Source organism: Drosophila innubila, chromosome X, assembly GCF_004354385.1.
Source record: "Drosophila innubila isolate TH190305 chromosome X, UK_Dinn_1.0, whole genome shotgun sequence".
Classification (NCBI taxonomy): domain Eukaryota; kingdom Metazoa; phylum Arthropoda; class Insecta; order Diptera; family Drosophilidae; genus Drosophila; species Drosophila innubila.
Genome location: NC_047626.1, coordinates 9,851,349 through 9,865,004, shown reverse-complemented (window position 1 = coordinate 9,865,004; position 13,656 = coordinate 9,851,349). Strand labels below are relative to the sequence as shown.

The 13,656-nt window shown below is 37.6% G+C and overlaps 2 protein-coding genes across 2 annotated transcripts; both read left to right on the top strand.

Annotated features, from left to right (window-relative positions):
- Positions 1-6,960: 6,960 nt before the first annotated feature.
- Positions 6,961-7,466, top strand: LOC117793426. Its single transcript, XM_034633738.1, has 2 exons — positions 6,961-7,018; positions 7,074-7,466. The coding sequence occupies exons 1-2, from the start codon at positions 6,971-6,973 to the stop codon at positions 7,434-7,436; spliced, it is 411 nt and encodes a 136-aa protein (XP_034489629.1). The 5' UTR covers positions 6,961-6,970; the 3' UTR covers positions 7,437-7,466.
- Positions 7,467-9,458: 1,992 nt separating this feature from the next.
- Positions 9,459-10,536, top strand: LOC117786063 (ubiquitin-conjugating enzyme E2 4). Its single transcript, XM_034624305.1, has one exon. The coding sequence runs from the start codon at positions 9,676-9,678 to the stop codon at positions 10,411-10,413; it is 738 nt and encodes a 245-aa protein (XP_034480196.1). The 5' UTR covers positions 9,459-9,675; the 3' UTR covers positions 10,414-10,536.
- Positions 10,537-13,656: the final 3,120 nt, after the last annotated feature.

Here is a 13,656-nt window from a genome sequence, read left to right as displayed (position 1 = left end):
TTTTTTGATTTTTACGACTTTTTTAGTTATTAAAATTCTTGAAAAACGCTGTATATATAGAACTGCCAAAATAAAATCGTTATAGATATTATTAATTTTGATGACTAGTGTAATTATAGTTAAAGCGATCAGTATTGTCATAAAACATAAATATTCAATTGACATACAATTCACATTTATTAAAAATGCATAAATCTTAATTACATTTTAATATCTGTTTAAAATTTAATACCTATATCAAATAACATAGGTTATTTGTGTTAATTGACATTTCAATTGCTTCACGAATTCTGCTAGCAACAAGAAATTGAACGTTTAACAACACTGTTGCCAAGTGACGTTTATTGGTACACACACACATAAATATGCGAATATATAACAGGACAACTTGAGCAAAGTAGAAACGGAAATAGAAATTTGGGCTGAGCATAATAACGACAACAATAACAGTAACAACAAGCAAACAAACAACAGCAACAGCAACAACAACAATCAAACAAACAACAACAAGAAGCTGTTATTCCTTATGTTGTTGTTGTTGCTGTTGCTTTATGCTTCGAGCTGATCGTTGTTGTTATTGTTCACTGGTCACACAGCAAGACTAACAACAATGGCTGCCACACACACACACACACACAAACAAACACACACACACACACACACACACACACGTGCACATTGGCCAAAAAGTGCGCAAAAACTCAAAAGGCAAATAAAAATTTGTAATGAAATTTTGTGCGCTGACATTTCGAAAAATTGCTTTTTAACCTTTGTGCCTGAACTGGAAAACTGAATCCATGACTGAAGACGGTGAGCAGAGTAGAAAGAAGCAGGGGAAGCTTCTACACAGAAAAAAATATTCGAGATTCCAGTATAAAATCCATCTAATACGGTGTTAGGAGTATGTTAATTCCGTATGTTTTTAAACAAGGTACAAAGTATTTTATTATGATTTTTGGGGTTCTGTGAGATTTCTTTTTTTTAAGTTTAAATATTTTGGACTTTTTTGTCGCTTTGAATGTTGAGTCGTTGGCAATTTATGCGCTTATTGTTTTAATTTAACAATAAAATGGTAAATAAAAATACTTAAAAAATTACGAATTTTTAACTTGAATTAATGATTGTTTTTTTTTTTCAGTGTACATGTTACTGACATGCTACACGTGTATCTCTTCGGTGTCTTGCCCAAGTTAAGGTCCAAGCCAAAATTCCCATTGAATGTAAATGCCAATGTATGTGTGTGTGTGTGTGTGTGTGTGTGTGCTTACAAAGTTGTGCAGCATCGAAATCTGTAAGCTGAAAACTCTGTGACATGCTTTTAAGTTTTCGGCTGGCATGCACATGCAGATTATTATTAGGTTGTTGCCGTAGTCAGTCTTTCCTCCCGTTCCCGTTCCCTCCACACTCCCTGGTTACCTTCTGCTCAGGTGAGTCTCCCAAAAGTTTTCCCCATGTCCAGCTTCAGCTTCAGCTTCAGCTTCAGCTTCAGCTGCTGTTGTTGTTGCTGTTGTTGGGTGGCGATGCCATTTGCCTTGCTATAAGTTTTGTTCTAACAAACCAATTACTCGCACCAATTTCCACAGGCTGCCTTCGACTTTCGCCTCGCCTTACATGATGGAAGAGTTCGACTTTGAGGCAACTGAGATGGTGGAGCAGAATGGAAGACGGTAACGTCACCATATACACAGACCAACAGACAGGAGCTGGAGAAAATGCTGAAGGAAAATACAAATACGACTTTCAGTTACTTTTTCATTATTTTGCCAAGGAGTTTGTCCTTTTGCGTGTGCGACACACTCAGCAAAGACACTTGGCTCCCTCTCTCTCTCCCCCTCTCTCTCTCTTTCTTGCTCTTCGTTTGTGTGTATTGCAATGTTCAAAACATTGGCAGATGTCGCCGCACTAGCAAAAGTTGCGAGTAAGAGAAAAAGAGAGAAGCACTGCAACAGCAGGAACAGAAAGAGGAACAGGTCCTGAAATTGGGACAGGAGCTGGCACGGGAATGACAACGGGCGCATCCGGATCTGGATGGCGTGTGTACACATGCCGAGACAAGAACAAGACATGGCAGTCAACTCAGCCAACAGTCGAGGCAGCTGACTAAAAATGTACAAAAATTTAAAAAAAAAAAAAAAAAAAGAAAACCAAACGAAAAGAAATAGAAAACTTGCTACAAGTTTACTTTCTTCTTTCTCACCCCCTCCATCTCTTATTTTACTCTTTGTTTTCTTCTAATTTTTCTTGTTTTTTTCCCATTTAGTCAGTTCTTCGCACTTTGCACTGTTTACCGCATATGGAAAGGTGAGAAGTCGTCGACAAAGCGAGAGTAATAGAAAAGTCTACGCAAAGCAGGTCTAAAACAGCTGGAAGAATATATGTCAATGCCTTATAAATGTGCAAATAAATAAATAGGTTCAAACAGGCATAAACTAGCTCAAATCTTTTCCAATTTTATTAACATGCAGTCAAATAAAAACAATTAGCAAAAGTTTAATGTAGATTTTAATGATTCAAAGAAGAGTCTTCGATTCGATGGAAGATTAAAAATGTATTCAATATGAAACAAAGATTCAGTTTATCAAATTACCAAATATTTTGACTTGTAACATTATCAGATTGTCTTCAAACTTTCTAAAGGTGGTGTTAACCATGAGCTGATCTTGCAATTGATTTTGTATGCAAAACAGTATAATATTCGACAAAAAAATATCTTCAAAAATATTAATTTCTATTACGTTTATTAATTTACAAATAGAAAAACGGTTGCGATCATTTAAAAAAAATTCTGTTAGCAAGTTTCCAGGTATGAAAAGCTTTTCCTTATCAAAATTACTCAGCAATACACTTTTGACTATCAAAATAAATTAGATTTTCTATTAAATTGATTGTGCTCAATATAATGAAGTATTTACTGTACATGCATTAAATATAAGGGAGTATTCACTGTAATATCGACTGACAATTCATAGAAAAGTTGACAATGTTTAGTTGTAAATTGTTTATGATGTTATTTAAGATTTATAGCACTTATCAGACTTATGTACATATATCTACACCTGCAGCCGAGAGACACTGAGATGAAGACTTTTTATGTGGTGGCATGCCACACAGCTGGTGGCAGTCGTCAAGAGGCAAGAGGAGGGGGGGTGTGGGGAGGAGGAGCATGCCGGGAGCTGTTTTTCGTCAAGATTAAACCGCATGTGGAACATGTCTTTGGTGTTGCTGCTGTTTTTACGTAGCGACGTAATCTTTGGGCTTGGCTTGGCTTGGCCGCTTAACTTCTTTCACTTGCACTTGCCCCGCTTGCAACAACAGCAGCAACAACAACAACAAGAGCAGCAACAACAACAAGCGCATATTATGAAGATGAAGCAGCAACAGCTCGCGCATGCTGTTGTAAAAACTTTTTAATTTTTCTTTTCAAACATTTAACTAAAAGAGCAAGACCCCGCCCCCTGCGTCACTCCCTCTCTCTCACTCTCTCTTGCGCTCTTGACGCCCCCAAGCGCTGCCAGCAACAACAATAGAGGGGAAAGGAATGAGAAAGAAATTATCCTTTTTCTTGTTCGCTTCTTTTGCCTTATAACTTTTGCCTGGCAAAATATCATACGCATAAAACAACATACGCTGAGACACACCACCCCCTCTTTTCCCCTGCTCTGCACCCTCCTCTCTCATGTAGGAAACTGTGCGAGAATCTCGCTTGCCTGGTTTATTTTTCTTTTAATGAAACAGTTGTTGCTCGTGGCATTATTATGATTATTATGAGGCATGCAAAAGTTGCAGTTAAAGCGTCGTGTAAAATAATATTTAGATGCCAACACACAGCCAAAGCAAAGTTGAGTCTGAAAAGCAGAAGCTATAGTTGCATTTTCAGTTGAAGTTGCCAGTTAACTCTCACTCTACCACTCTCTCTCTTTCTCTTTCTCTCTTTCTCTGTTTCTCCGACTCTGATTCTGTTGACTCTCAAATTTTGTAGTTTAATTAAATTTTTGGTCTCGGGCCGAAAATCTGTGCGAAGACCGCCAAATGCCAAAATGGCAAAGCCAAAGCCAAAGTCAAAACTAAAGCTAAAGCCAAAAGCTAAAACCAGGAGTCGCTATGCACAAATGCCAGTGTTAGTTTTGAAAATCCCTTAAATTAATTGAGTCTCTGGCCAGGCTCAGAGAGTCAGGCAACAGCAACAGCTTCAGCTTCAGCTTCAGCTCCAACTCCAGCTCAATTTCAGCTTTTTGGCTTGGTTGCAGTTGCAACAACAACAACAACAGCAACAACAACAACAGCAACAACATTGTGTATATAAGATTGACTATGAAGCCGCACAAATTTCTCTCGTTTTAGTTGACGAGATTTAACTTTTACTTTGCCTTTTGCTGCTTTTGTTCCCATTGAATTCCCATTTTAAGGTTGTACCGGGGCTCAAATAGCAGATGGTGGGGCTGATGGTGGGGGAGGGGGGGTTAATAGCTAACGTAACATTTGCATTTATATGTCTTCCATTGGATTTAACATTCACTGCGATTTTCTAATTGAAATTTTATGTTCTTAATCAGAATATGCTTAGACCAAGTGGAAATTAATTAACCGTCAATTCACTCTTTCTCTCTCACTCTTTCTCTCTCTTCTTCTTGCTTTTTCTCCCCTTAATTTCACATGCTTAATTAGCACAATAAATCAATAAATTTTTACTTAATTTTACAATTTTCTGTCAGCTTTCATTAATAAATAAACCGACAATTAAAGTTGATGTATTAATCACATTTTTGTTTAAAATTAATTGCTTAATTAATTATTTTTAACTAATTTAGTAAATTTTTCATTTGTTAATTTTCAATGTTTGTTGTCATTATAATTGGCATTTACCGAATGCTTCTGCTGACGTTAAATATGAAAATAGAAGTCATAGAAGAATAGCAGCATTAATAATAATAAAGTAGAAGCAGAATTAGTAGCAGTTAAGTAATAACAGTATTATTAGTAGGAGCATTAGTAGTAGAAATGGTAGTAGGCTCTACTTACTTTTATAGACATAAATCAGATGAAAAATTAAGAACTACACAAAACAAAATGGGATAATCATCTTTTGTCTGGCCTTTGTCACAGCAGCTCTTTTCTGTTTTCCTCTTACCTCTAACCTCTTTCCCTTTCTGACTTTCACAACCCATGACAACCCAAAGAGGAGTTTCACTAATCTCGACTGGAATTTTGCTTTTGCTTTTGCTTTCGACTCGACCATTGCAGTGCAGCATTATCACCGACTGGATCTGGGATCTGGTTAAGGCACAACCCGCATGTTGATGCTAAAGCTAGAAAATTTGTCAGACGAGCAAAACTGTCGCTGTCATCTGCAGTTGCTTTGTTTTGTTTTGTTCAGTTCTGTTCTGTTTTGTTGGAATTATCATCTGCCATGTTGTGCTTTAGCATATTAGGAGTAGATCTTTCACATCACTACTCTTGACATATTATTAATTTATCGCTCTTTTGCAGCACACTTTTTGCAAACAAAACTAATTACAGTTGAATAGCAAGTGCGCGCGTTGCCAATTGAAAGAAACTGTAGTTGCCAACCACTGTAACCAATTAAGCTATGTTTAGCAATTATTTTAAGTAAAGAAAAACACTTTTATCATAATTTTGTCTTTGTATTTTGTGTGCATTTATGCTTAGCAATACTTTTTCATTTTCTACAGTGTTTTTTTATATTAATTTTTTAAAATCTGGCTTTTTTAACGGCCAAAAATTATCAACAGTGCTGCCAACTTTCTGCAAGCGATAGATTCGGTGCGATCAGCCTTCGATAAATGTATGTATGCCGATAATGTGAAAACGATCCATGATAAATCTATTTAAAATAATATAATAAAATAATAATGTGCAAAGCAACTTTCGCATATTGGACAGTCAAATAAGGCAATTGATTTGACTAGCCGGATGGACGTTTTAATGGGTAGCAACATCTAAAACAATTTCTCCATTAATGACAACAACGTCAATTTCAGGCACTGTCGCTCTTTTCCCAATGTATTTTCATTATTTTGGCCAAGGCAAACAAACATGTCAACAAGGAGGAGGAGGAGGAGTTAAGGATGCTTGTCCGGGTTTTCCCGAGGGTATGTCGGGTATGTCGGCTGGCTGCTGGGTGGTGGGTGGAGAGGACAGTGCAAGCGTCCTTTTATGATGACGTTACGAACGTCGCGTCGCTTTCGGTTGACTGACATGAAACTGTAATGGAATTCAATAAAAGCTGAGAGTGCAGAAACTGTTTGACACGCAAACGGCCACCAGCTCTTGGATTGAAGAAGTGTTCCGTGTATTCGAAGCACCACAACAACAACAACAGCAACAACAACAACAATATCGAGAACCGCCGCGTTTGTCGAGCTCATTTGTTAATTTTGCGCAATATCGTCGCAATGTTCATGGACCCAGACTGGCCATGGTCGACTCTTCGGTACATTGGCTACAAATGAGCGCACAATATTTAACATGTTCAGATATTTATGCCCTGCCAAATGCAACATGTACAAAAAAGGGGTATATTCAGTTTACTGACTGGCTACCATTTTGTTTTTATAATATTTACAATTTTGATAGTTTATTTGACAGTAGGCGCGATTCGATAAGCTATCGATATTGATATGATATATTTAAATGATATGAAACATGTATAAAAATAAAAACATATTTATACAATTTTTTGCAGCTGTATTTTTAATGTACTTGAAATATGTGATAAAATAGCATAAATACAAATTTCATGAATGTTGTCTTAAGAATCGATTTAAGATCGAAACGAATCGTTTCGCAAAATAATCTATCTATCGATATCTCTGTAGACTGACAAGTAGTGTTGAGAAATTAGAAAAAGATTCGTTCCTTCAATTGAAAGCTTGAAAAGGAAATGGCAAATATTGTGATGCCTGTACGAGCGAGTCTTTTACTGCAGTTGCTGCTGGAGATCGAAATCTACATGACATTTATATGGGCAATCGCTTATCTGCTGCACACCATGATCTACGTAAGTACGATTTGATTGTGATATATTTAATTGGTTAGTTCATTAAATTTTGAAGCAATGTCAACGTCTTGGAATGACCGTAATTTGGGCCTATGTGGTGGCTATAAGTATTGAAGGATTGCGCATCTATTGTGGCTTTGTGCTGAATCTCTATCCCAGTGTACCGCATGCCAAGTGGTTGTTCATTGCGGTGGTGGCATTATGTCTCCCACTGTTGGCTGTATTGTGGTATCTGCGAGTGGCACTGGAATTTGAAAGGAACTGGATAGCGATCATTTGGAATATGTTTGTGATCTTCATTGGACTGGAGATACCTGTTGTGTGTATGTTCTGGCCGAAATCGCAGCACAAATCACGGGACTGGCCAAATATTGAGTCACTGCTGGCAGAACAACATCATTATCGACGTCGACGTTGATTACAATCAATAAATATAAGCATAATTAATAATGTTTGAGCGAAACATAAAACAATCCTTTAGGATCTATTGATTAAGTGGATTGCAGGGTATTTGGCAATTGGTACTGCATACTTTTTGGGGCAGACAATATGGTCTGTTGACTGTGCCACGCCCACCCACCAAATGAGAACACCTTGCCTGCCCCACAGCATTCTCAATCCCTTTATATACCCTAGCAGAGGGTGCTACAATATTGTCACGAAATTTGTAAACCATATATTATCCTTATGGGAAAAAAAACTCATTACATTGCCAATTTACATTACTATATATACATACACTATGGGTTTTTGAGGAATCTCAACCAAATTCGCAAAATGTACATTTGATATTGCCTAATATATGCATCCAGACAGATTTTGTTAAAGGTAAGTATGTGTTTTTTTTTTTTGTTTTTCGGTTGGTTTGTATATCTAGAAAACCCTTGCTTATCAAAAAGCAAACTATTGTATGAAAAATGTTGTTGATTCTTGAAACTTATCAGCCAATCTCATAGATTGTGATTAAAATCACACTACTATAACATATACATAGCTGTCATAGAGCCGGGAAGAGTATCAGCTCTTCGACGTGCCAAAAAAAAAAGTCTTCTTTCTTGTTGGTATTGTTTTTATTGCATTTACTTTGCGACAAGCGTCCGTTCAGCGGCCAATGACGTCGCTTGATGGCTGAACCGGATGTCGTTTTCAATAAAGGCGTCGCAGGCGTTAAGCTGTACACCCAACACACCCGACACACACACACGCACACACTCGCACACTCGCACACTCGCACACCCATCAACACATTGAGATGAGACACATATGTGTCTTTTTCGCCTTCTTTCCCTCTCACTCCCTGTGTGGCACTTTAATTAATTTCTTTAAGTTCATTAACGTTTGACTTGTTTAAGCAAGCGTTGTTGGCGATACAGCGAATGGGCGGACCAACTCCACTCTCCCCTTACCTTCTCACACACACACACACACACACACACACTTGGAGATGGCCAGTTTGATGGCATTGTCAGCAGAAAATTGCTTTTCACTTGCCCCGTGCACTTAAAGCCAGTCGACTCAAGTGCTTACCAACCATAAAATAAAATGTAACCAGCTTCGGCCTCAAATTGTTGCAAGTTTGTGGCTACAACTAATCCCAAAGTCTATACCTTTACCTATAATTGTTGATTTTTCTTAACAATTGTCTGTATCTTATTATATTTTGTTATAGAGTTATTATTTAGCCAATCTTTCTGATGCTTGGTATAGACCTATTTGAGACTTCTGTCTAAAAATACTAAGAGTTTCATTAGAATCGATTCAGAAACAGACGAGTTACTTAAGCAACTCTTTCATCATAATTTTTGATCTTACATCACATGATAAATCCAGTTAGTATATCTAATCTTCAAATGTAACTGAAACTATTTCTTTACAAATTCAATATAATATAACTCTCTGTTTATCTTAATCAAATCTTTTTGAGGTTATAGTTGGATTTTCATGTTGTTGCCCATATGATTTCTTATTAGATAAGCAACCAAAGTTACTGAAATTAAATAAATTAAAATAATTTTTTTAGTTTTAGCTGGTTTTTTTTTTAAATTATGTTCTGTTCAGGAGCTTCTTGAGTTCTTAAGTAAGTTTTTAGAAATATATCAAGTCCGAAAAATATTTCCTTGATTCCATTTATATTTATATTTGTAATATTTATAGATTGTTTATCATTAATTGTTGAGAAACGAAATATTTCAGAATTATTTGTACTATATAGATAATATTTACATGATTTTCTAAGTTGTCATTTCAGGAGCTTCTTGAGTTCTTAAGTAATTTTCTAAAAATATATCAAGTGTAAAAAATCTTTATTTGATTCGATTTTTATTTATCTTTGTAATATTTATAGATTGTTTATCATTAATTGTTGAGAAAACGAGATATTAAAGAATTATTTGTACTGTATAGGTTATATTTACATGATTTTCTAAGTTGTCATATGTTTTACTTCAAAACTTATAGAATTAAAATAGTCTCGAGTTGTGGGTTCATTGTAGTAACTGTGGTGACTAAAATCAGCTCGGATATGGAATGATGTGAGCAAAGCGCAAAGCAAAAAAACAAAAACAACAAATTTCCATTAACAACAAATTCCAAAAAAAAAAAATAAACAAAAACAAATTTTCTAAATTGCACAACCGTTAAAGTTACGACCCAGAAGAATGTCGAGCAAGTCATCGATTGTGGTGTCTCCATCGAAGACCAAGCCGATTGCAGAGAAAGCCGCTGAGGAGGAAGGCAATGTGGCAACGCCACCTGGCGATGAGAATGAGCCGAGTACGAGTCAAGGGCAGGTGCGCAATCAAGCGGAGAGCGGCGGAAGCGTTAGCGACAGTTCCAAGGTTGCCATATCTCAGCATCAGTTGAACGGACCCGTGATGCGAATAAAGCGGGAGCTGAGCGAGATCACAAAGAATCCGCCGCCAAACTGCAGTGCCGAGATGCACAAGGAGGATCTGTTCCATTGGAAGGCAACGGTGAACGGTCCGAGCGGTAGCGTCTATGAGGGTGGTATCTTCAAGCTGGACATTCGTTTTCCCGGCGCATATCCATTCCGTCCGCCACAGATTCGCTTTGTGACCCGCATCTATCACTGCAATGTGGACAGTCGGGGTGTCATCTGCCTCGATGTGCTCAACGAGCGCTGGTCACCCGTCATGAATATTGCCAAGGTACTGCTCTCGATTTGGGTGCTCATCGGTGAATGTAATCCACATGATCCGCTTGTCATGGGCATTGCCGAGCAATACAAATGCAATCGCAAGGAGCACGACAAGATTGCACGCTATTGGACCAAGAGATTTGCGATGCCCAAACCCAAATCCAAGCAGGAGCAGGAGGACGAGGAGAAGGAGGAGCAATCACAGGAGCCAAGCAGCTCCACAGAGAATCCCAATTAAATTAAAAGAAGTAAAGTGTTTGAGCGCACAGTGAGAGAGAGAGAGAGATAGAGAAAGAGAGAGAGAGAGAGAGAGAGAGATAGAGAGAGATTTCCACAATAAAAACAGTTACTGTACCAAGTATTCACTCCCTGCGCTCCCTTTGTCTGCTACTTGGACTAGTTGTGGTTGCGTTTGCTGTCCATCTTCCTTGCCAGACTAAATGCAGGGCGTGAACAATTTGTAAACGCGGCGAGCGGACCAAAAAATATGGCTTGCATAATGTGATAGAGGGGCGGGTGGTGCAACACTGCACTGAAAAAAAGTGTGCTAACATCAAGATATTGTTCTCAAAACTAAGAATTTTGGTCTAAGAACATTTTTGAAATAAGACAAAGCTCTTGATTTAAGAATAAATGTTCTTGAAATTTAAATCAAAATATAAAAAAATTAAAAATGATTTTTACATTTTTAATTTTATTTATTTATTTATTTTTTTTGATTTATAAAGAGTCTATTTTGTCTTGGTAATTTTTTAAATGGTATTTTAATTTGTTACGAGTGGGATTCGAACCGCCGCCTTCTGCTTCACAACTGAACGGGTTTCTCTAACCAGAGCGCCACGGGGCCACAATTTGTTTAATATTAAATATTACATATATATACTTTCCGAACAATTTAAAATATTTATTCTTTTATTAAGAACTTTGAATATTTAGAATAATATTATTAAAATTAGTAATATTGTCTTAGAATCAAGGCTGCAAACCGGTTCTGAACCGAACCTCGCTGAGCCGGCTCGGATCGGGTTTTCAAGCAGCCTCAACCGGATCATGAACCAAACCCTTAAATTATTTACACTGCGAATCCGAACCTAAACCGAGCCACTTTCCTTATTAATAGGCTCGGGTTGAAAATGAAATAATAACATACATTTTATGCTTTTCTAATATTACTTAACTATTTGAGACTTTGGATAAAAATAAGTCATATTAAAAAAATTTAGATAATTAGAAAAATTCGTTATTTTTTATTTTTAAAATCTAATTGGTCAAGAAAAATTTCAATCATTGTGATTGAAGTGCATTAAATTGAATTAAGGCTCGAACCCAAACCTTGGGTTCAGGGGGCCCAAAACCGGTTCGCGAGCCGAACCCAAGTCTTGGTCTATGGTTCGAGCCGCCGAACCGAACCTTTATTCAAATTTTTGTGGTTTGCAGCCTTGCTTAAAATGTTCCTTTTTTAAGAACAAAATATTTAAGATGAATGTTCTTGATCTTAGAAGTTGGTCTTTTTTTTTCAGTGTAGGGTTGCCACCTCTCTCTATGGTGGTGCCATGGTGCTGCTGACACCGCCAGATAGCTAGTTGCCAGGCCTTTGCGCGTTCATGTCCATGAATATTCATGAGCTGCCAAAAATGAACCGTGCATAAGGCGTTGCCAAATGGGAAAAGCGGGCCGATAGGAAGGGTGAAAAATCGGAGTGGGTGGCGGTGGTAAAGGCTTGAAAAATGAATCGGAACGCGAAAATGGGTTGCATGGAGTGGGTGAAGCAACAGCAGCTGAAGGTGTTGAAAGCAAAGCTGGCGATATACAAATGTACACAAACACCTCCCCCTACAATTTTTGCCTTACTCCTCTCCTGCTTTCCCGCCCTTAGGAAGCCACCGCATTGGACCATTTACATTGAATTGCAGCGATGGCAACTCTGGCCGGGAATGGGAATTGGCAGTGGCTGTAGAAGGGGTGTGGCAAGTGTAAAGTGTAAAGTGAGCGCCGAGGTCGTGTGTAATTAGGGCAAACAGATATATCCACTTTTGTACATAAGAAAAGTGAGGTTATAGACGATTTTTTTACGAAAGTGAAACTCGAAATGAAGAGCCATTTTTGTAAACCTAATATGTAGTCTACTTTCCTTAAAACGAATACTGCATAAAACTATTGAAGTCTAGCAATGGAAGATCTTAGAATTGAAATAAAATCAAGACATCAAGGATCTTTTATTCTGTTCACAATTAAATGCTTTGTAGATCTGGTGTTAGACAAATATTTTGACTTTTAAATGTTCAATAACAATAAAAATAGCGACCACGAGACCTTTTCGAATTATCGATCCTAAAAAGTATGCTAAGTAGATTTTGTTATACATGAATCAAGGAACAGGAACCAAGAATGTTTGAGGTTTTGTTTTATAACAATAAATAAAAAAGTCGCTTATTTAAGAGTGTCTTATAAATTAAAAGTTAACATTTATTAGCACACTATACTTGTGGATATTTGAAATCCCACTTTTGCGTTAAATTTACAAAATTTGAGAGCATCCTAAAAAGTATGCTTTAAAAAATGAAAATCGTTTACCGAAGTAAAACCCGAAACAAATTCAACTTATTAACGCTGCCAGATTGAAGTTAATGTCTTGAATTTGGATGTATGTCTAGTTGTAACTATAGTTAAGAGTGTAATACGATTGTTGGACATCAAATTGAGAAAGAGACTCGCGCAATCGGAGATCTGAAAATGGCTAATTATGTGAGCGGATGAATGAGATGAAAAATGGTAACAGGAGCAGCACTATTGGAAGTAAGGGACGAGGAGAGAACGAAGCAGGCACAAAACACAGTTGAGAACATCTAAGGAAAGCGACACTCAATTTGCGAAATGCGATAAATTGAATGAAAAGTGTGAAAATGAAGAGGAGTCATCAGTGCAGTGGGCGAGAGAGAGAGAGGGGGAGATAGAGAGAGAGAGAGAGGGGGAGAAGAGGGAACTCGGCTTAAGCACAACGTAGCGAAGCAAAACACAAAAAATGTAAATGAAAATTCAAGGAAATTTAATAATAAAAACATCAGCATAAAGTAAAACGCATAAAATCCAATGAAATGTAAAAGGCAACCCAACGGGCGCCGTGGCTGCCGGACAGACGCCATCAAGGACGATGTCCTTGCAATGATGATGATGATGATGATGATGGTGCTGCTATTGCTACTGTTGGTCCTTGGTCCGTGTGTGTACAAAATGGCATCGGGGTAATCACATTGCGTCGCACTGGCAGCATTCTGGCCAGGCAGGCCAGGATATGCTCAATTGAACATGTTGATTGCTGACAGCACAGACGCCATTCCCTTCTCCCTTCTCCCCATCTCCTCATCTCCTTCTCGTGATCAAAATGAGGAGTCAATTGAAAATCAACTTAGAGCTTGCTTTAATGGAATTAGTTGTACATAGTCAACGATGCCACCAGCAGCAACATCATCAGCAACAGTTC

What these genes read in the sequence shown, in the direction of transcription:
- LOC117793426 (XM_034633738.1), top strand. Translation starts at nt 6,971, where the DNA reads ATGACATTTATATGGGCAATCGCTTATCTGCTGCACACCATGATCTAC. An exon ending in TGCTGCACACCATGATCTAC is followed by an intron (nt 7,019 to 7,073) that starts GTAAGTACGATT and finishes TAAATTTTGAAG; the next exon opens with CAATGTCAACGTCTTGGAAT.
- LOC117786063 (XM_034624305.1), top strand. Translation starts at nt 9,676, where the DNA reads ATGTCGAGCAAGTCATCGATTGTGGTGTCTCCATCGAAGACCAAGCCG.